At 34.3% G+C, this 24,150-nt stretch overlaps 1 protein-coding gene across 9 annotated transcripts in view; it reads right to left on the reverse strand.

The window, feature by feature from the left end:
• Positions 1–2,258: 2,258 nt before the first annotated feature.
• The window catches only part of PPP1R12A (protein phosphatase 1 regulatory subunit 12A), a 148,685-nt gene continuing 126,793 nt past the window's right edge, over positions 2,259–24,150 (reverse strand). For 6 of the 9 annotated variants that reach the window (XM_059936578.1, XM_059936574.1, XM_059936581.1 and 3 more), the window contains 7 exons: positions 18,799–18,815; positions 17,391–17,526; positions 15,344–15,448; positions 10,080–10,127; positions 7,070–7,120; positions 6,040–6,209; positions 4,449–4,529 (listed from right to left, as the gene is read on the reverse strand). In XM_059936578.1, coding sequence (XP_059792561.1) covers positions 6,075–6,209; positions 7,070–7,120; positions 10,080–10,127; positions 15,344–15,448; positions 17,391–17,526; positions 18,799–18,815 — 492 coding nt within the window. In that variant the 3' untranslated portion in view covers positions 4,449–4,529; positions 6,040–6,074. Of the gene's footprint in view, positions 4,530–6,039; positions 6,210–7,069; positions 7,121–10,079; positions 10,128–15,343; positions 15,449–17,390; positions 17,527–18,798; positions 18,816–24,150 lie in introns of all 9 variants that reach the window. The other 3 variants (XM_059936580.1, XM_059936573.1, XM_059936575.1) reach the window with 2 other exon arrangements.

Here is a 24,150-nt window from a genome sequence, read left to right on the forward strand (position 1 = left end):
CATCCTCAAAGTGTAAAACGATCAAACTAAGTGATATAGGGGGAAAAGTCCTAGATTAGGATCTGGGGAAAAAACAATGGCAACCACCACTAAGTTTGAGTAAGAGCTCTGCTTTGTACTAGGCTTGGGATGTTGACCCAGTTAATAATCTGTACATCTCCGCTTTCTCACCTGTAATTTCTCAGCTTTATTCACCCAGCCTGTTGTAAGGATCAAATGAGATATCCTATTGAAACAGACTTGTATCAGAACAAACCTGTAAGAATAATTGAGCGTGGGGAAGGGGAGAGAAGGTAAATCCTTCTCTTTCACACTCCCATTGTCACAGACCTGTAAGACAAAGTACAGGCCCTACAAGCTGAATATTATTCAGGACAAAATCTAATATTGCTCATTTTTTTACACATTTCCTCCTTTTTTTCTCTTCAGCCTTTAAAAATTAAAATATAGTTAATTTTTATGACCTATATGTTTATTGGAATTTAAGCAGTGACAAGCTGGGACAGCCAGGCTAAAAAATGCTTACTTCTAATAAACTTTAGAAAACTTGTAGTAAAATTTCAAATTATAGTAATAAGATAGAATTATTTATGTCACATTATAGAATTTTAAATTTCTGACTCCTGTGTTTTTAAATTTATTACTTTGTAATCTGCTCATTTTGGGGGCTTGGAACAGCAATATGACACTATGTCATTTACCTAAGAAAGCATTCTGTTGTTTCATAGCACATAACCCCAGAGAACATTTCTAAAAGGAAAGTCAAGAAATGTATTTAGGGACTTCCCTAGTGGTCCAGTGGTAAAGAATCCACCTTCCAATGCAGGGGACGCGGGTTCGATCCCTGGTCGGGGAACTTAGATCCCACATGCTGCGGGGCAACTAAGCCCGCATACCACAACTACTGAGCCCACATGCTGCAAACTACAGAGCCCACATGCCCTGGAGCCTGTGCCCCGCAACTAGAGAGAGAAAACTCACACACCACAACTAGAGAGAAACCTACGCGCCACAACGAAGAGCCCAAGCCACAACAAAAAGATCTCGCATGCCTCAACGAAGACCCCACGTGCCGCAACTAAGACCTGATGCAGCCAAAAAAAAAAGAAAAAGAAAGAAATGTATTTAGCTATTTAGAGATATATACTAGGAAAATAAATACTTCATTCTACACCCAATCCTTTTTGGACAATGGCTCTCATATGTACATTACCCCTGTGGAACATGCACATTCAGACACACAGACCACACACAGAGACAGCATAAAACATGGAACATCACAGAAAAGACTGCTTATCAGTCAGCTTTCATCTTTTTAACCAAAGGTTTTCTCTAGCAAGATATGGCTAATGGATTGTTAATAACTGTTAACAGAGTTTGCTCTGTTTTCTGCTTATAATGACAAAGTGAAGGACAACCTACAAGGCTGATATTTCCTACGGGAAATACATGGTCCTAGTTTGGAGACAATTTGACCTCTGGATATTTTCTTCTTACAACAACACTCAGTGAGCGCTGACACTGGGAGTCATGACTGTTTCAGATTAGCCAGGAAAGACTAAGTGGTAATAAACCTTTAAGCAAAAGAATAAAGTAGCCTAATGGATTAGTGAATATCTACTTTACGTATGAATACTCTCCTAGATAATTCTATCTTTGCATTTGGTTTGAAGTATTTGTATGTGAAATTTTTTGTATGGAGGACAAACAACAATAATATCTATCATTCTGTGAGCATGCACAGGGAAACTACTGGAAGTAGAAACAAGAGACACAGGCTTACTGTAAGTCTTTTACCAAAGTTCCCAAACCAGAAATGCCTCTTATCTACTTACAGATGTGTAGTAGATGGGGGTTGAAACTTGGACAAATCTAGGTTGGAGAATGATTCTACTATTTTACATTTCAATGGAATATTATCTTTATACGTATTCCCAAGCCTATGTTTGCAACTACAAAAAAGCACAGGTTTAATTTAGAAGCCACAAAATATTTAGGTAAATGAAATCTTTTGCTACAAAGCTACTATCTTGAAACTCACTTTTATCATTATTTTTTACCCACTTATTATCATAAAAAAACTAGTTCTCAGATTCTGCACACAGACAGCTTTATGTAAAATATATAAACATTTGTCCAAATTGATACACAGATTGCATAAATATGGCAATTAAGATTGCATTTACAGATGTGCATGTACAATGTTGTGCAAATTATCACAATATTACAATTTCAAAAATTATTCCAATTGGAATCCAAGTAAAGCAATTAGTGAAAAAATACCCATGCAGAATTTAAATATCTCAGAACAAAGTTTTAAACGTCTTCAGTAAAAGTTCACACATTTAAAATAGTTTTATTCATTTTATTTGTATATGTCAAAATACATTTTTATTTCCAAAATAGTGGGTTTTGCAACTAGTTTCATGCAGAAACAAGGTCTGCTCAATACTACCAATAAAATCAATATAGCACAGTAGCTGTTCAGTTTTAGATACAAAGAATAAATAACCTAAATACAAAACACTAAAATATTAGAAACATGTATTTAATCATTCTTCACAGGCATCCAAACTTCACAAATATAATCCTTAGCATGCCTAACTGTTGTGCAACCAGAACATGTTGCAGTCACTCAAACTGACCAATTATCTGTATATTTTACGTCCACATAAGACCATGGAAATTCTTTATATTCAGACCAACCATTCATACAGTTCAAATATAACCAAAAATAAAATTCCCACAACTATCCTTGTACCTTTAAAAATCAAGAATCCTGAGCTTGGTAGTAAGAGCATAACCTTATATCTTCATAAAACCAATCAAGAAAGAGAGGACTTAAAATCCTGCTTACCAAAACACCCTTTCCCAACCCCAAAGTAATCTAAAATAGGCAGTAGAACACAATGACCTTTTAAAACGAAGGGGGTACAAATTCACATTTAATATAGTATACAATACAATCAATAATACAATTAGCTACCATAAGCTTTACAATGTACAATTTATTCAAATGGCTGAACTGTTCAGTGGTTAAGGAGACAGTTATGTGCCAGATAGAGTATTTTTTGCATGGTTTAATGAAAATATAAAAGCTATTTGTCCAAATAAAAGCCATCTTCACTATGTACTTGGTTTTGCTTTTTTTAAAAAAAGGCCACTGAAATGTATAAAATGGTCTGAACATGATGGTGGTATCAAAGTCAATGCCTCTTCACATGGCAATAACAGTGCATTTAACATGAACTCACGTTAAGTCTGCAAATGATTTCATAGCATTACTTTGGCTAGCACAACAGTTATAGACAGCACTCAGATAAATACAGGTATGTGAAATGTGAAGCAATTACCTTATGGAACTTTAATTATGGTTGAATACTATCAAATGAAAACTGCAAATAAAAGTAAAAGCATTTTACAGTAGAAAACTTTTGTAAAGATAGGGCTCCACATAAACGTGTTATTTTAAAAGTCTTTATATCACATTGTTAGCAAATTTTGTTTTTAACACTATTATGGAGTAGCCTACTTTGCATTAACAGACATTTGAAATAAGAAAACAGTCAAGCATGCCATGTGGTGGACTAAAAATCAAAACAATACACTTATTTATATATACAGCATCACTCAGTACCTGCTAAAATGAATGTGAAGATTAAAGAATCTAACATCTTATACTACAATAATAAAAAACAAACAAAAACAAAAAAGTGACCAATGAAGGCAGAAAACAGGACTTAAAAGAATCTAATCTCAACTGACTTTAAAGCATTCATATAAGGAATAAATGCATATTGCACAAACAGTGAAAGCAAATGTTCCACCAAGCAATTCAGTTCCAGGTGGGGGACAACACAGCATTAGCCTAATATATGACAATGATCTCAGAAGAGCAAGTGTTCTTTTCTGTAAATGAGAAAGCTGTGAGACAGGAGAAGAGTCTGCCACATGAAGAGTTAGAAGGAAAAAATACAAACCCAAACTCAGATGTAAAGCAAAAAAAAAAAAATTAAATATCGAAAAACTGGAAACTGTGGCACATCAAAAAATGCTGAATAACTGTCTTCTGTGAGAGCTGAGTTTTTGTTGACACAAAAGTATTTATGTACAACTAAGGCTTACTGGTTAAATATCTGAGGCATATCTGGCCTTGAACACTTTCCTTATATGCTGGAGCTGTAAACAAGTTTTCTCAGTCATAAAAAAAAAAATCTTCTCAGCAGCTGCATTAACATGAAACAATGGTCTTGATACAAGGAAAAAAAAAAAACAAACACCAGAAAATTAAACAAAACAAAACTCCTAGATAAGAGGGCATTTGGCAGGATATCCAAAAATGACAGTCTCCAAGGATTCTTCCCAGGCTTCCAGTGACTGTCAATTATGGTCCACTGGGTTACTAATATGTGCAATTCCATTACTTGCTGCTTTTTCTTTTTTTATTTGGAAAGTTTGCTTATAACTCTGATCAAGGCCCCATTTTCATCCTTTAGCCTCTGGTTGTCTGCTTTTAGGTCTGGTAACATCTATGAGAGGAAAATCAGAAGAGAAAGTTTTAATTCAATAAAAAGATAAAATATGATTCTTAATAAATGTTATATTTTTACCACAAGACACATGAACAAGCTTTGTCAGTTATATATATTTCTAGTGACTAAAACATGTATCAGGAAGAAACCCCCCCCCCCCATTTGTGAAGCTAATTAGTTTAATAAATGATGAAATGAAAGGTTTATTCTCCCAAAGTTATCAATTGAAATGTACTAAATCACTTGACATTATGAGTCACGAGCACACCATATTAGAGCAGCCAAGGAAAGGAAGCCTATTTTTGTTAGGATAGGCTCTTAAAGGGAATTCCTTTAAGAGTTCCTGTCAGCCTGAATTAAGGCCTTTTGCTTTATTTATGTCAGACCTCAAACCATACTGTTATTCCACAAGAAAACCAGCCTATTTAGGGAAGTTTTGAGGGAATTAGACTTGTTCTAAATTATTAAAATTCCTTAAATGATTTACCTTGTACTAAGTATAAATGCCTAGTACAATGTCTGATCCAAGATAAGTGCTCAATTAAATGGTAACAAAGCAATTATTACTATCATTAGAATAGTATAAAATAATTTATAAGCCAAAGTAGTTAAGTCTGAATTTATAAAAATATCCAAGCATAGAAAAAAATAACTAGTATTTGGAGCAAATAGAAAAACACACCCTTACATCCTGAAAACAAAACTATTTTTTGTTTTACAGACAAACTGAAGGAGGGGGTGGAATTATTATAAGTTAATTGGATTTTCTACTAAGAATGATTTAAATCACATGTGCTCTGCCAGATTTGCTTGGGAATGGAATAGCTTATATTTTAGACATTAAAATATACTTTCCAAGATATTTAGGTCTCTTTCCTCAGCTTTCAAAATGTACTAGGTTATCAAATTAGATAAAAATAAAACTACTTGCAAAATTACCTTAAGCAAAATCTTTATGAAGAGTTTAATATTATGTGGAACCAATCAATTCTTACCTGTGCTCAGAATGCATGGATATAAAATACAGTAATCTGAAGTTTATTAGGATAAACTAATAAGTTTATTAGGATACCTCTGTTAATAGATAACTAAGTGAATATTAACGAAGATTAACAAAGATGGTTCTGACTGAAAATGACATTATTTTGAAAAGCAGATAATTCATGTTTAATCTTCAGCTTCAACATATATTAATTATATGTAAAATACATGTTCCATTTTCTTTCTAGTAAAGAATTTTAAACAGCCATATTTTTAAGTGCTAAAATATTCGTAGAGCCAAAATATGCACTAGCTTTGCAAAAGTGCAGACAAGTCTTTTATCTAAATGCCTCGATCATTCCCTCAGTTTACTGCAGTTTATCAGTCACAATACACAATTAGTGACACTTTCTAACATTCTGAGAAGCCATGCATAATTAAACAGTTATATGATAAGCTCCAGACACAATGGCATTAATTTGTAAAAGTGAGCTCAAGACACGCTTACTAATACAAAAACACCTGCCTGGCTCTACTAAGAAGAAATGATGAAACTATAAATTATAGATTCACAGAATGCAGTTGCCTACAGAACCCTGAGCGCTTGGCTACCACTCTTGTCAAGGCCCTATTCTCAGTCAGCAGTCGCTCATTTAATTCTCTCAGAGTTTGAATTTGCTTTATTTGGTGCAGATTCTGCAGGAATCAGAACATAAAGAAATAGAAAATAAAAAATAAGAAAGTGGAAAAGAGTACAATGAAAACATAAAGAATCACAGATAACAAATGTAAGAAGGAAAAAATTAAGAGTCTTAAAAGAATATTCCATGAAATTTGCAAAAGTAAACAGTGTAGTTCTAAAGTTCCTTATCAAACAAAATACACAGGCAAACAAAATCCAAAAACATTTTCTCCAAAGCCATTCAATAATGTTTTAATTAGAAACTAAATAATTCAATAGAAAAACATTTAAATCTTGAAATTCTAATTCTATGGGCATAATTTCCTATGCATTAGTCCATTAATTCATAATGTGATAGATATTTTATGCAAGACAATGTAATAAGAGGTAATCAATTAACTATGTCATTCTTTTTCTTCCTGAGAAGAATGTACCTTCCAATATTCAAAATGAACTTATTTTCACAGGTGATGCAGAGTTTGATCAACTGTACCTCTGACTGTCCACTACTCTAATGTCCTTTATTTTCAAAAGAGAACATTTTTATAGTGATCCTTCCTCACCAGTTATTCTCCAAGGAACAGAGTATTTGAACTGCAACAAATAAATGATAAAATGATAAATCTTATAGTCATTATTGTCCAATTTATTCTATACCTGAACATCAAAAGTGCCACAAAAACTGATTAACAATAAGATTTGAGTTTTAAATACTTTTCTAGCTCACTTAAAACCTGGATTTAGGAAGAAAGAGAAGCACAAGATATAGATAACTCACAAACTATATAAGCGGCTTTAAGAACAATTAATGTAAACATAGTATCTGTAATGGTACTGTAAATTTTGAGTTTATACTGCAGCATGATTTACTTACTTTGAGCTCTTCTTCCATTTCAGATATTCTTCTTTCTAGAGCTCTTCGTTCCTAGATGAATTTAAGGTACTAATGTTAATGACAAAATTATTATATTCTTAAATTTTCTTCTAAATTGTGAAATAGTGACACTTTAGAATAAAAAATTAAATCAGGAGCAGTGTAGAAAAAGATGCGATGCCAGTGATGTGTAAAGAGCTTTCCAAAATTTGAGAGAAATAAGTATGAAGATCATTATTTTGTTACTTCCTGTAAAGCTCTTTCTTCAAAGCTTTGACTTTCTGGTAAGATGCTACATAACACGTTCAAACTGTTTTTAGTTCACACAAAACTTAGGGATAGAGTAAACCAATACTCAAGACAGAATTGAATAGAAAAGAAAAAAAAAAAGAAACTCACACAAAGATGCAATTACTCTACAGTGATAAAAAGCAGAAAAGCAAGAAGCAAACGTGCCTAAAATATCTGTACTTTAAAATTTCAAAAGGATCTAAGAGATGTTCATCTCCTCCACTCACAATGTTAACTAGTCATTATTTGTCCAATTGACTTTATAGCTTTGTATTTAGTTTGATACTCTACATAGCATTAAGGCAGTGAATCTAATGAAGAAGCAACTGTAGCATTTATTTTAAACTACCTTGTTTCAAAGAGTGATAGGCAAAGGCAACATACAGTATATTACTGCAGTGTACAGTTTTATTCTCCCTTAAATAATATGCATTCTAGGGTGTTATGCAAAAAGCAAGCAGCAGTAATTAATGTGCTTAAAACTTTGGTTAGGTCATACCGCCCAGAAGATACTGACTCTTGCCGGTCACCTTTCAGATACAAACCATTTAAATTTAGTTTAATCACACTGAAACTATTTCTAAGACATTCTTTCCCAGATTAATAATTAATGTTGATATTTAGTAAAGCAGTACATTTACTGTAAATGTTAACGTTTTTAGAGTATGTGATTTTAAAAAATAGACGAAATCCTACTCATAGTCTTATAAGTACTGTGTTATTCTATTAGCATGTTTAAACATTATTACACAGACAAAAATGTTACTTTTGATAAACAGACCTTTCTCCTATTTAACAATACATCCATGACACATTCATAAGAACCACTGCACTTCTCAAAATACTAGGACATATAATATCATATCTGATCCTCATAACTTTCTGAAATATCAGCAACAGCATTATTTCCTCCAACTGACAGGTAACAACCCCATCATCCTCAATTTTATTATGTGCCTTCAATATTTTAACTATGTAGTGGTAAAGCAAGACAAGAACACTATACTGAACTGCCTCACTGCCAAACTGACAACTGTAAAGTTGCAGGAAATTTCTTATATTTAACAAATAAACTTATTACCATTTAAAAATATGGTTAAGAGACAAAAAATGCACACAAAGTGCTTAACTCAGTGCCTGCCTGGTACGTAAGAGTGCTGAATAAAAGTTAGCAGCTATTATTAATACTATGATTACCAATGTCTGTTAAACTGAAAGTAGATTAGCTACTTCATAATTTATCTGCATTTGACAGGCAGAAAGAGGAGGTCAGGTGAGAATGTCAGAATATGAACATGTATATATTGTAAGTGTATAAGCCTAGATGAAAAAAAAAAGATAGACATTAAACTGTCACTTATCTCTACATGATAGGGAGATTTTATTTTCATCTTGTGTTAAAATTTTTGTAATAAATACATTACTTTCACAAAAATAAAATATTCTTAAAAATGTGACTATCTCAAAAATAAATATTTTGATTAAGTATACGGTTATCTATGTCTTTCATCTCAACTATTAGTATGGATAAAAGAGAACTGAAAACATTTCTTTACTGTTTCGCATATCTTGGATATAAAATTCAGTAAGTTATATTGTGACATAATAATCAACATTAAACTTAATAAAATAAGTGATTCCAAATTTTTAGCAATTACAAGTTAGACCAATAGTTTTTTAAATGGCCCAGAACAATGATTTTTAAAACCTCATGAAATCATAATAAAACTAGGAGTTATTATACGTTACAATTTAGTAAATGACACAGACATTAACTATTATATTTATATATTCGGTATTTTTATCATTTCTCTCCTTTTTTGGGGTCAACGAGGTAAATTTTTTAAATGGAATGGAAGAAAATATTCTCATATCAAGTGCTCTTGACTATTTATTCTTTGATCTAGAGATCAGAGCTCCACAGTATGTAATTTCTTCTCTGGCTGAAACCTTGAAAATCTAGCCACTGCTCAGCTGTACTACAGGTACTCTTTGAGTTAATTTTTCCATTAACTTTTGATCATTTATGGATCTTCAACTGCTCAGACTAAACTTGTAGAGTTTTTCTTATGCCCACTGCCAAATCCCTGGGCAATAATAATAATAAAAGGAGAAAAATACAAGTGAATATATCATGGCCAGATAAAAAATTGTAGAAAGACATAAAATGGTAAAAGGATTTTCTTGTAATCTTTTGTTTGTTTTAGAAGAGCCTACTTAAGTTAAATATTTAAACTCAAAATTAAATAAAATATTGTTAAATTAACTTTAAAAATAATTTGAAAATTTGGTCCCCAGATCTTTAAAAACTTTAAGAATGGAAGTATTTTAATTTTGTAAAGAATTAAACTAAATGTATATATGATTAAAGTGTTTTAAGTATATCACCACAGAAAATAAAAGAGAGATAAATGGCATTTAAAAAATATCAGATTCACTATCACAATGTGTACATTTCAGAATTAAGGCAAGATATGTTTTTTTGTACATTAAAAGAATAACATGGTAAATTAAATTTAACAAGGTAATTTCACCCCATAAGACTCTATAAAGAAGATAAGCTAGAAAACATTCATAATCAAATTACTGAATATTAACTTAAACTAATTAAAACTACCATCCATAAAAACAAAATTAAAGAAAACCAAAAAACCTACCATTGCTTATATAGAAAACAAAGGGGGAAAACGATTACTTATTCAGTAAGATGGACACTTACCCTTTTTTCCATTTCCAATAGTGACCTATCAGCAAATCTTTCTTGTCTCTGCAAGGAAGTAAGAAATATAAAAGAGATGTAACTGCAATAAAGATGGGGAAAGGGAGAGGACCACAGTAACTCTCCTCTACTGGTATTCAAAGAAATCACACTATTCAGGAGTTATACACAGGTGTAAGCAAAGAACAGAGAAAACAGGATTTCTACTGAAATAATACAGAGTTAGAGGAATGCTTAGGAATACAATGGTGTCCACAGTTCTCATCGTTTATGTATCGTTTTTCCTCAGGTCTTTACAGTTGAGCCGAGAGTAAGGATGGGTGAGTACTATGGAACAAAGCCAAAAATATCCTAGTTTTCCCTCCGATGTTCAAGCCCTCTCTTTTCCTACACCAGGAAGAGTGGCTAACCTTAGTGCTCAGATTCCACGACCTTGACTGAAATGTACTTTGGACCAGGTTGTGTGACTGTATGCATGCAGTCAGATCAGTAAACTGGCCTTTTTGTCCTCTCTCACAGCTACCTTAGTCTTGCTCACTCCTTCTCTAGAGTTTTTTTTCCCAATCATCCATGTTCCAAAGTTGGTAAGAAGGTTCATATCCACTGTCACATATAAGAAATCCTAGCCATAGAGCTTTTCTTCTGGTAAGCTCAGGTCTCATTTTTTTCTGCTTCTTGTACTATGCAATCAACTAAAGTTGATAAATACTGAGATCTGGGGGGTGAAAAGAACCCTTGGGGTTTTAAGCCACATGCTGCACTCAATACCAGAGAGCTGTGCATATGGGTATTGAGCACAGGACCAGTTAAAAAACAAGTGCTTAGTTCTCATTTACATTGACCTCTGTTCATACATCTTCCTTGGGATTCCTGGTCTATTTGCTGAAAATGAATTCATCAAAAGGCTCATTCCCCAGAAGCCAATCTGCTGAATAACCAATTTAAAAAATTACCAAACATGGTTTTGACAAATACTTAATAAGAATGCTCTGCTATGATCATTAACCACAAAATATACTTAAAAAAACTCTCTCTACATACACATATATGGTTCATCACTGGTTAAGCACAACTTCACTGTTTATTTTGGTGATTTAAAAAACATTTCTTGGGACTTCCCTGGTGGCGCAGTGGTTAAGAATCTGCCTGCCAATGCAGGGGACATGGATTCAAGCCCTGGTCCGGGAAGGTACCACATGCCGTGCAGCAACTAAGCCCGAGCACCACAGCTACTGAGCCCACATGCCACAACTACTGAAGCCCTCGCACCTAGATCCCGTGCTCCACAACAAGAGAAGCCACCGTAGTGAGAAGCCCACACACTGCAATGAAGAGTAGCCCCCGCTTGCCACAACTAGAGAAAGCCCACACGCAGCAACAAAGACCCAAAGCAGCCAAAAATAAATAAATAAACAAATTTATAAATAAATAAATAAATAAATAAAATAAAAACCATTTATTCAGGGGACTTCCCTGGTGGCGCAGAGGTTAAGAATCCACCTGCCAATGCAGGGGACATGGGTTCGATCCCTGGTCTGGGAAGATCCCACATGCCACGGAGCAACTAAGCCTGTGCGCCACAACTACTGAAGCCCCTGCACCTAGAGCCCATGCTCTGCAACAAGAGAAGCCACCGCAATGGGAAACCCGTACACCACAACGAAGAGCAGCCTCCGCAACTAGAGAAAGCCCGTGTGCAGCAACGAAGACTCAACTCAGCCAAAAGTAAATAAATTAATTAAATAAATTAACAAAACAAAACAAACATTTCTTTATATAATTTTCTCTTCTGTCAACCCTTTCAACATTCATATTTTTGTATCATCAGGGCTTGTAAACCAAGTTACTTTTTGACCCTTTTTTGCACAATTTCTTTTTTAACGTTATAGTATATAAATAAAGGTCTAAATCATGGCCATATAACTTGTTTTATTTATTTTAATTTTTTTTTTTTTGGCCACACTGCACAGGTTGCAGGATCTTAGTTCCCCAACCAGGAATTGAACCCGTGCCCTCAGCAATGAAAGCACGGAGCCCTAACCACTGGACTGCCAGAGAATTCCTAATCTGTTGTTTTAAATGATTTTGTTTTTTGTGCTTACGCTTTCTGGAAAAATAGAAGTTAATGTATTCCCATTGCTTACTGTTAGAAATCAAATTCAGAATTTCAAATAAGATCAGACTTTCAGGGATTTTCCTGGTGGCGCAGTGGTTAAGAATCCACCTGCAAGGCAGGGGACACAGGTTCGAGCTCTGGTCTGGGAAGATCCCACTTGCTGCGGAGCAACTAAGCCCGTGCGCCGCAACTACTGAGCCCGCATGCCACAGCTACTGAAGCCCACGACCTAGAGCCCGCGCTCCGCAACAAGAGATGCCCCCACTCACCGCAACTAGAGAAAGCCTGTGAGCAGCAACGAAGACCCAACGCAGCCAAAAATAAATAAATAAATTTTTAAAAAGATGAGACTTTCAGCTAATTCTGATATACTTTTGATGTTTTTATTTTATTTTTAATTAATTAATTAATTAATTTTATTTACTGTTTTTATTTTTGGCTGCGTTGGGTCTTCAGTGCTGCTCGCGGGCTTTCTCTAGTTGAGGCGAGCGAGGGCTACTCTTCGTTGCGGTGCGCGGGCTTCTCATCATGGTGGCTTCTCTTGTTGTGGAGCACCGGCTCTAGGTGGGCATGCAGGCTCAGTAGTTGTGGCTCACGGGCTTAGTTGTTCTGCAGCATGTGGGATCTTCCCAGACCAGGGCTCAAACCCGTGTCCCCTGCATTGGCAGGTGGATTCTTAACCACTGCGCCACCAAGGAAGCCCAACTTTAGTTAATATTTTTGGTAAATATTCTAGTTAAAGCTGTTAAAATAACAATCGGTAAACCTGGTGAATTGACATTTGACAAAATAATTATTCATCAACTGGTTTCTGGTAAATTAACCTATTTCCCTCCCTTGGAGACTGTACAGGAAGTAGGGTGGCTGGGTTAAGGCAGGATTCAAGGATTCTAGAGTCCTTGGCTAAATACTATCACATAGACCTAAACTTCAACTTTAATTCTTTTGGCTGCGCTGCGCCTTTTGCACGATCTTAGTGGATCTTAGTTCCCCAACCAGGGATTGAATCCGGGCCCACGGCAGTGAAAGCACGGAGGCCTAACCACTGGACCACCAGGGAATTCCCAAGATTAATTCCTAACAGGATGATCGTTCCCTTGGAAAAATTCCACGTGACTATCAAAACTGCCACTACTATGTCTATTCATGAACAGTTACAAGAGAAATGTTAAAAAAAAAAACAACACATCAGGTGGAAAGATTCACAGTAGACTTAAATGCTCAGGATAAGTAACTCTAAAATTGAACAAAAAGTTTAATGTCCTATCAGTTTTACTTTTACATATATCCCTAAATTTTTGAAATGACATTTACATAGTGTAAGATACTAACTTTGAATATTTACTCAATATCTCATACTCTAATTACCCCTCCTATTATTAATTCAGTATACTGGGCATGATACTTAGAATGCCTGCTAAGGCAGAAGCTGTCATACTCTTTAATGCAGTGACTTATTTCCCTGGCCTCAGTCAATGGGATCAGAAATTGGTACCTGACCCAAAGGAAGCTTGCAATAGTTGTCCAGTGTCCTATGAAATGGTCACTAATAGGTCCATGGGCACTAACAGGACTGCTTCATGTTGATGATAACTGGCTAATTCTATCAGTTCCCCTCTCTTCTAGAGTTTGAATGAGAAACATATAGGAAGAATTAGATGACAAGAGAGTAGGCAGAAAAGCAGAGAAACATAGAGATGGCAGTAAGCAGTGGAAACACAGATTAGCTGAGTCACCATAAGACAGAATACTACAGTAGGGAGCAGTGGACATTTTTATTTAGAAAATATTATGACCAAATCTCTAGAGCTGAAACTATTTTCAGGGAACTAGTTATGATATTTTGCAGCGGCTCACTAAGCTCCTAATGCAACCTGAAGAATGATGACATTCCAGTTCACCATGAAGCCTAAGTGTAAGACGGCAAGTCTAAACTTGTGTGACAGTCCAAGTTTTTATGACACCTCACTATGAAACGTGTTCTTGTTCTGCTGTACTTCACTGTGTATCTCCATAGTAAACCCTCATTACCTGATGGAATCTGAGTCTTCATAACCTCACAAGGTTAGCGTGATACCTGCAATTTTAGCACAGTCTCCACTGTACATAGACAATTGCTTCACAACGTAATAGTGGTTAACAACAAAAAGGGACCTGGTAATAAGTGTAAGTTCAACATAGAGAAGTAATTTTAAAAATTATGAGAAAGATGAGTATAAAAGAATGGTCACAGAAAGTATGCAGTCTCATTTATAGAACTGAAGATGCCATTTTAGATCAGTGTCTTCAAACTGCATTCTAAAAGTTTAGTGCAGAAATGTGTTTATGCTAGAAAGTCTTATGTTAAAATTAAACAAGTTTGTTTCCTTAAAAATTACAGGACTTGTTAGAGCCTTTAACATATAAATAAACCCTGTAAAATCTCCAAGATATAGAATATATAGTATTTCTCAGTTTCTTGGATCACAAAGCTCTTTCCTGTTCTTTTTTTTGTTTTGAAGGGGGGCAAGAGAAGGAAGAGGGAATGTGCCAGAACTATCTCCCAGAACTAGTGTTTTATGAAAAAAGAGCTTGGGAAACAATTCTTAGATCATACACATCCTAGATCATATGTACAAGGCTGTGAGTTCTGCTTGGCTATCCTAGTTTTCTTGTCTAAAATTATCTCTGCTAGGTTGTTGCACAGAAGGAAGGTAAAAGGAGTTATGACTAAAATTATCTTCTTCCAGAATTATTATGTCAAATCAGGTTTTTTTGATTAAACAGGAAACATTCATAATGAATAAAAATTATTATACAAAATTTTATGGCTTTAAGAAGATTCTGTATAGATGCTTTGCCTTGCTACATTTGGTATGCTGGAAATAAGCATTTAAAATCCTTCATGTACCACAACATAGGTATTAAAAGGCTTAAAAATAATTTGACTTTCTACCGTAAGGCTATATATGTCCATATTTTAAATTTACTTTAGAAGAAAGTAAATTATCGGTAAACTGTATTATCTTGATTCTGTCCTATTAATAAATACGCTATTATCAATAACCAAACTTATATCTAGAACACAAGAGAACATTTCAATGCAATTTTTAGATAGAATAAATCACAGCCATTACCTTTAGAGTAACAAAGAGAAAAAGGTACAAACCTGGGTGGCCTTTTCCAATTGTAATTTAAGATCTGTCAGTTCCATATTTGTATCATGTAGCTGTGCTTTCAGCTTTTCATTTTCAGCTAGAATTTGTTCATAAAGCTACACAAATTAGGGGAGAAGAACAAATTACTTTTCTGCTTTTTTACTATTTTAAGAAGATTTCCCATTGATTACTTTACAATATTAAAACAGAAAGATTAATGTAACATATGAACTATTAAAGAAAGCATTAAAAAATATTTTAATGCTTTGTGGTCTCAAGACAGAAATTTTTGGTTATTCAGGTGTATTTGTCCCACATAAACTCTTTAAAAATTAGTTCTGGTATTTAAAATTTATTACTTCACTGAAAATCCTGACTTTTCAGTCTCCATTAAAAAAATTCAGTTATCTGATAAAGAGGGACCACACAGCTGCACAGTGACCACAGCTGGAGTTAAGGAGCATTATGATTTTTATTTGGGGTCTGTGAGCTTTTCTGCCTATCATTCACTCTTTAAGTCCTGATACTGAGATGGGAGTATCAGTTGCATTTATCATTATACTTGTATTATTTTTACTAAAGGTGAAAGGAAAGTGAAATATTTCTTGAACACTTTCATAGCACTTGAATCTACTACTTCTTTTTTCCTCATCTCTACTACTACAACCACAGATGTCTACAATCTCTTACCTAGACATTTCTATTATTAGAATTGTTCTCCTGACCTCTCTTTAATCTGTTTTATACAAAGCAGCAAGAGTTAAATTTTCAAAATGACAATCTAATAATTTTCATAGGCCAACCACTCCATTAACCTCCATACATTAAAAACCCTTGAATGGCTTCCCGATGTTCTCAGTATAAGGAAATCCTTAAAACAGCCTGTAAGGCACTGATGGTTTGGTCCCAGCCTACACATCTGTAGGTGCAAACTCACACCACCATCCCCTTCGCTCTACTAGCCATACTGAAAATATAATTACTTCAATACATCATGTACCCTCCCACCACCAGGCTGGTCTGTGTGCTTGCCCTTCTCTCCATCTGGAACACTTTTCTCTCCCATTTTTGCCAGTTAACTACTAATCGTCCTTCTGTTCTTGGCTGAAGTGTTACTTCCTTAGGAAATCTATCCTCAGGCCCCTTCACTTTCTTTTGTTACATACTTTTATAAAACTGTTTCTTTACTTCAGGATAATGGTTTCAATTTAAAAAGTATCCATTGATTTGTATCATTATATGATAAGGTCTGTCTGGAAGATGCTCATAAGAGCCGGGACAGGATCTCCATCTCCACTGCCCATGAGCAGAACTTCACTACTAATTTAAGCACAATTCAGTGTTCAGTTCTTTACTGAACGAATGAATCTTATTCCTAACATAAACTGACCCCCTACCTTCCTTTGCTTGTTGATTTGGCTTGTAAGAAAGTGGGTGATTCAAATAGCCGCCAAATACCTGGGGACATGTACAAATACCACACACCTTTTTCCTCCACAACAAACTTCATTAGGTTTATTCAAAGCTTACAATATGAAGAATCATGATCTTCAGAATTCTAGATTATTTTGTTGCCAGGACTTATTTCTTAATTAGTTCCATCCTTAATCCTTAACAGCACTTGAACTATCACAAGTTTTTCGGTTACCTAGGAAATACTATATTGTCCTGGGAAAAGCTATATTCTTTGTTTGGCTGCTTCCGATTAACAAATAAAGAAAAGATTTCACACGCACACACAACACCCTCCCTCTACCCCAAATCTACTCAGTGCCCCCTTTCAGCTCAACCACAGTATTACAGTACTGGCCTGAGAGACTTAAATGTGCAGGAAGTCCTGAGTACTTTCCCTTTTCCTTCAAATAAACAAATAGCTTTTTATATTCTACTTACCATTAATTGCCAAAAACTGAAAATTTAAGTAAGTTATTTCAATAAACTGATTTAATTATGAGTTTCCAGGAGTAATATCCAAACATAAAAAACTCAACAAAAAGATTATTTTTAATTAAATATAAATAAATAACCCAGTACCTTTTTTTTTTTTTTTTCCAGTACCTTTTTAAAGTCAGTTGAATCATCCTTTTCTAGCCTGCTACTGTAAGGTTTTCTTTCTTCTGAGTAACTGTATGATCCAGAGCGACCCAGCAAGGAATCATACCGATCACTAGCTGATGTAGAACTGATTTCATATCTTCAAAAGATGAGTTTGAGTCAAAATCTTTATTATAGGCTTTCACAACTTACATTAACATGCATCCTAGTATATTTAACTAGATATTCCAAAATAGTAGGTAATATTCTCCTTCATCGGTTATCTAATTAACTTTCATGATATATAATAAATAAATGGGAAGTTATTTTTAACACTAATTTCCCTTATTTGAGAAGGGGAGTTCAAAATCTCTATATCTGAAAGTCAAAACTGGTTTTACATCATGATAAATTATTTCAACAATTTTAAACTGTACATTTCCCCCCCCCCCCCCATTTTAACATCTCTAAAATCAGAACAAGGCTTACAATTGATGGGTATTATAGTTTAACTGGTAGCACTTTTCCTTTTTTTAAGTGGCATAAAATTGTATTTTAAAATTGGTAACATTTTAGATGATGAACTAACTAGAGTCTATCCGAAGTGATAGATAGTACTATGCCATTTTATATAAGGGACTTGAGCATCTGTGAATTTTGGTATCCACTGTGGAAGCCAGGGGGTGGGGGGGGGGCAGGGGAGGGCAGATCCTGGAACCAATCCCTCAGAGATACCGAGGGACAACAGAACAGTTTGTCCTAAACAAGAAGAACATATCTCATTTGAAAATGAGGATCCTCTTATTATCTAGTTCTGAATTTGGGTTACTTTTTCTGATAAATGCTACTGCCTCTACACTTCAATTCAATAGAATCATCAGTATATAAAAATTTGTTTAGTTTTACAAGGCTTTGGTTAACAATTATGGGCAAGAGGAACAAAAATTAGATTCAAGGATATTGTGGAGGTTCTCTGAAAAGATGAACAATTTGAGCTAGATGACACTTCTAAAAAATGTCTTCATTGGTTTTCTTTTATCTGAAGCAGGGATAAGAGAGAAGATTCTGAATACCTAGTGAAATAAATTTCTGGTGGGTTTCATCAGTCTCTGATGTGAATAATGAGATGGTCAGTGTTGAAGTAACTTAGGATGGTTAGGAAAATTAAGAAAAGTTATCACTGTTGCAAATATCTGAGAAAAAATCTTTCTTAGTGACTTACTGTAACTATTGAACTAGAAGTAAAGCCACTGATAAAGAAAGCTATTAACACTTATCACGTCATCTAAATATCTATAGATTTTTTATTATTAAAATAATTCTACCAACTTAAAAAATTCATAAATATCTAGCAACATATTTTTAGAAAGGATAAAAATGAGAAAAAGGTCAGTAAAAAAAAAAAAAAAAAAAAAAAAAAAGTAAAACATACCTGGAAATGGAATCCGTCTATAAAGAGAGAAAAACATAAGCATAACTAAATTTTTATGCTTTCATTAACTTATTGATTAATCAAGAAAATTTAACATCAATACTATTTTCACACTATTAAACTAACACCTATTTATTATATACACTTTAATGTAGTTGTTCTTACAAAGAAATTCTAGAACAGTCACTGTATATTTCTACTTGTCTGATACTATACGATTACATTTGCCAATTTATAGTCATATTTTGTGAATTTCTACAAAATGGCACCATACATTATTTTTTTAATTAGAAGGAAAAAAAAGAGAGACTAAGACATATCCATTACTTACAACCCGCTTAGCAGGAAAAAGTAACATTTATATTAAGAAATGCAAGTTTATTACGGGACATCTCAAAGCAATTATCTTTCCCATTTTTCTGTTTTTGAGGCCATCAGAGACAAACAAATGAATGCCTAAAGTATTTTATGTATGACAGTATATACATATTTTGCTTAAAATTTATTTTCTGGAAATCCAGCTATACATTCCTTCAAAGTTTAGCAATTAAGGGACAGGAAATTATAATTAATTTTCTTAAGCAAGTGGTATGCTATACTGAAGTTCCAAAACTCTTCTTATCTAAATGGTGAAATGATTAATAGGATAAAATCGTCTTATTGAAGTCAAAGAATTTTTTTGGGGTGGTCATCTTTAGCTCTTTCTCTTTCTATTGAAACACTCACTTAATCTATAATTTTCTATAAAATAAATATTCAGAAATGGTTAAATTTCTGAATTTAGATATTTATACTTACCCTTGAATGCACTGTGAAATTACTGGGTTCCTTTGGGACTGTCTGAAGTCTCATTCAGACTAAAAATGTCCTCCTAAGTCTATTTAAGTTTCCTTTGCACAACCAATTTCTTACCTGCTTCCTATTTTTTTGATGTAATGCTTTACTTTATTGATTTATTCTTTAGTTTTACAATAATGAACAATTTTGAAGTTAAATTTCAATTTTCATGATATCATTCAAATTCATAAGCTGCTAAAAGAGTAGATTTTGAAAGTTCTTATCACAAGAAAAAAAATTTGTACTTATGTGTGGTGATGATGTTAACTAGACTTACTGTGCTAATCACTTCACAATACACAAATATTAAATAACAACTTTATACATGTGCAATGAACATAATGTTATATGTCAATTATATCTCAATTAAAAAAAAGAGCAGAAACAAACAAAAGATATTATTTATCCAAATTCAGGAAACTAGCCACACATGAAATAAAATGTATACATATCAAATGAAAACATCACATCTCACCTCACAGTCTGCACTCTGGCTCACTGATTTAAAATTTAAGAATAAATAAAAACTCCAAGTAGTCACAGAAATCACTCAAATTCTATTTCTTTGCCTTTAAAAAGCATGGTGCTAGTATTGGTTATGTTTTATATTTTAAAAATTGTAGTAGAAAGCACATAAAACAAAATATACCATGTAAGCCACTTTTAAGAGTATAGTTCAGTAGCGCTGACGATATTCACACTGTTGTGCAACAGCTCTCTAGAATTTTTTCATCTTGCAAAACTGTGATTTTATACTCATTAAACAAATCCCCATATCCTCCTACCCCTAGCTCCTGGCAACCACAATTCTACTTTGTTACCCATGAGTTTGAATACTCTAGGTACCTCATTTAAGTGGAATCATACAGTATGTGTTTCTTGTGACCTGTTTATTTCACTTAGCATAATGTCCTTGTGGTTCCCTGTGTTTTAAAATTATTTTTCCAAAGTAAAAATGCCCTTTAAGTTTTTCTGATTACAGTACCATAAGCTCATATAAAACACCACAGTATAAAAAGTTCCTCTATAATTCCCCATCTCTCAAACGCCCTAGATAACCACTGTTAATCTTTTCTGTATACATATCTTTGTGAACACATAAAATATCTATCCATGCAAATACATTTTGATATATTCCCAACTAATAGACAATTAGGATGTTTTCAATATTTTGCTTCAAGAGCCATGCTGCTGTTAACACTTTAGACTTGTCTTTCCAAACTTAAGTCATTTCCTTGGGAATAAATTTCTCAAAGTGGAATTGCTAAGCTAAAAGGCATGAACTTTTTCTCAAGCCTTCAGATTTGTACTGCTAAACTGATTTCCCAAGAAAACATATTAATTATAATCCCAAAATCTTATATGAAAATGCCTATTTCAATACTAATCATGCCAAACCTAAGCATTATTAACCTTTGCCAATTTCACTTTTGTATTAATTGTTGTATCTTTGGTTATTAATGAGAGTAAATGTATTTTAAGCTTGTTGGCCATTTATATTTCTTCTTTTGTAACATTTATAAATTTCATGGATTCTGCCTCTATTTTTACTGTCTTTTAAATAGTACAAATATTAATATTTTAAATGTTACAAAAGAGGGCTAAGCTTATTTACTTTTTAAAAACTTATTTATTTATTTATGGCTGCATTGGGTCTTCATTGCTGCGCACAGGCTTTCTCTAGTTGCGGCAAGTGGGGGCTACGCTTCGTTGCGGTGCAGGGGCTTCTCATTGCGGTGGCTTCTCTTGTTGTGGAGCACGGGTTCTAGGCGCACGGGCTTCAGCAGTTGTGGCTCGTGGGCTCTAGGGCACAGGTTCAGTAGTTGTGGCACACGGGCTTAGTTGCTCCACACCCTGTGGGATCTTCCTGGACCAGGGATCGAACCCGTGTCCCCTGCATTGGCAGGCGGATTCATAACCACTGCACCACCAGGGAAGTCCAGCTTATTTACTTTTAACTGAGCAAATGTGTTTCAATTTTAATAAGGGTGTCTTTTATGCCATTTTCTAGCTTTACATGTTTAAATAATCAAATCTGCTAATCTTTTCTTTTTAGTTTCTTGCCTTGGTGTCTGTCTTACTTAAATTTTTGATTTATTACCAATGTTCTTCTCATGGTAAAAGTTTTATCATCCAATAGTTTAATGAAAGCAAATTATAATAACCCAAGCAACAGAAGCCCCATTTTTGGAAATAATGAACCATATTATGATAAAGTAATTCAAATTTCATCTTAATTTTAATTTATATCCTGAAGGTAGCTTCACAGGTAATTCAAAATATTTAACAACTTTTTGGCAACTTACAATTTACTTTGAAGCAAAAAAGTATATGCTACAAAGCCATTTTTCAATTTGGTGAACTGGGATTCTATAAACTGAATACAAGTTTTGTTATCAAACACACTTTTGAGGTAATGATAACACTATTTCAGAAAATGCACCGAAGAATTGTGTTGCTCATACTTTTTCACAGAAAAAAAAAGGGCTGATGCTACAAATTTTCATAAGAGAGCAACGTTTACTTAGTGGAAGCACTTTTCTAGTCTATTGTAAAGACACTATGGGTTAGTGTCTTAACCTCCACTCTTCCTTTTCCTCATGGTACAGCAGTCATTAAGTTTAGATGAGATGGTATGTAGCCCACATTAGCAGCAAAACGGCTGCAATATATCAGTGGTAGGCCTTGTCTGACATAGAGGGTTGCGTAATATAACTGAATTATAATAAATTCTCTTTGTTTAATCCAGTTTAAGCTGGGTTTTGCATTACTTGTAACTGAAAAAAATGCTAGCACAAAGTAAGATCGAAACAATCCTCTATTTAAAATGAACAAAAACTATTTAAATTGTTTGGAACTAAGAAAAATTTTCTTCATAGAAACAATATTCTACTCAACCTTAATGTATCTCATGTATAATTTTAACAGTAAAACTTAAATACAACATATATCAATATGCTTCAAAATCACAACTTTGTAAGCCAGAAAATCTTTCCCCTCCTATCCCAGCTTGCTGGGGTGGGGTATCTGGGTGATATGGCAGTGAGAAGTGTCAGCTGGAGATGGATTACTAACTCCTTTGCTTTTGTTTACCTGTCCATTGTTTTTCCTTGAAAGATGGGAGTTCACAGTGTACCAATGGGCAAGGAAGATGATGGACAAGTTTACAGAATATAATAAAGAAGAGACATAGGTGAAATGGGGGAGTGCTGACAACTGATAGGCAAAGGGTTTAAAAATGACAAAACTTCTGCCCTGCAAATAATTTACCCTTGTTAGTAATTAATTCCTCAATCTGTCTGGCTATCTAAAGGTAAAATAAAAGTAACTTTTGGGTCAAAATAGGCCCTAAGAGTAATGTCCAGAGTCACCTAGCACAGAGAACCAACTTCTGGGCACTTCACATTATTGTAGATCCCTGCGACTGAAAGTAATTTTAACAGCTTTATGTAGGAACGCCAAGTCAAAATGAAGAAAATATGATCAGAATACCATTTCAGGCTAGACAGTGCTGAGTTTAAAACAGTAAGACTAACTTATGTTGTACAGATCTACCCTTATGTGAATAGAGCTCTTCTAAGTATGTCAGCTTTGTGCACAGCTAAACAAGAGGGAACAGAGGGGCAAAAAAACTAGTGGGAAGAAACTTTCATCATTTGCTAGCTATGCAACCTTGTCATTCAAACTTGCCTTAGTTTCTTCATCAATACTGAGGGGGCGAGGTGGGGGGGCTTTTCCTGAACATTATTGGGAAGATCAGCTGTGATAATGAATGTAAAATCCTTTAGAGACACTACATTTCTAAACAAATGTAAAGAAAGTTAAAATGACCTATTATCTTCTCCAAAATACAACTTCGCCACTTACAAAACTAAAATCTGGATCTGGTAAGATATGCACTACTTCTGGATATTCTTTAGATACTTTTCTTTGGTCAAAGGTATTACAGGTAGCCCCTGCTTTTCAAAAGTTCGTTTACGCGACTTTGCTTTTACGAAAAAAGGCAAAAAGTGCAAACAGTACTCAACATGTTTTACAGCAAGCCATTATAGAGGCAGCACACCCTCAGCAGCAAAAGAGCCACCGCCAAGCTCCTTCCCTGGGAACTACACTCAGTTTAAGCTGCCCCAGCTTTGGACTGTGTCTTTGAGCACCGCGATTTATCTCAATTCATCTCTTGCATCCGGTAGCAAGATGTGTCCTAAGGTAATTCCCTCTTCACTTTATGTGGCTTACTGAAGATTATGGAACACTCTACTTTTGGATAGCAGTGGAAACCTGTATTCTCTTCTTTGTTTTTTCTTTTCAACTTTGAAGGTTAATTTACATACAATAAACTACATCCACTTAGAGTACACAGTTTGATGAGTTTTGACAGTTGTGTATATCCAAAAAATTACCTCTACAATCAAGAGACCAATGTCTCTAAAATACTCTTTGTGCCCCTTTCCAGTCCCTCCATGCCTGATTCCAGAAAACCACTGATGGTCTATCCCCAGCAGGCAGGTACAGTGT

This window comes from Balaenoptera ricei, chromosome 10, assembly GCF_028023285.1.
Source record: "Balaenoptera ricei isolate mBalRic1 chromosome 10, mBalRic1.hap2, whole genome shotgun sequence".
NCBI lineage: Eukaryota > Metazoa > Chordata > Mammalia > Artiodactyla > Balaenopteridae > Balaenoptera > Balaenoptera ricei.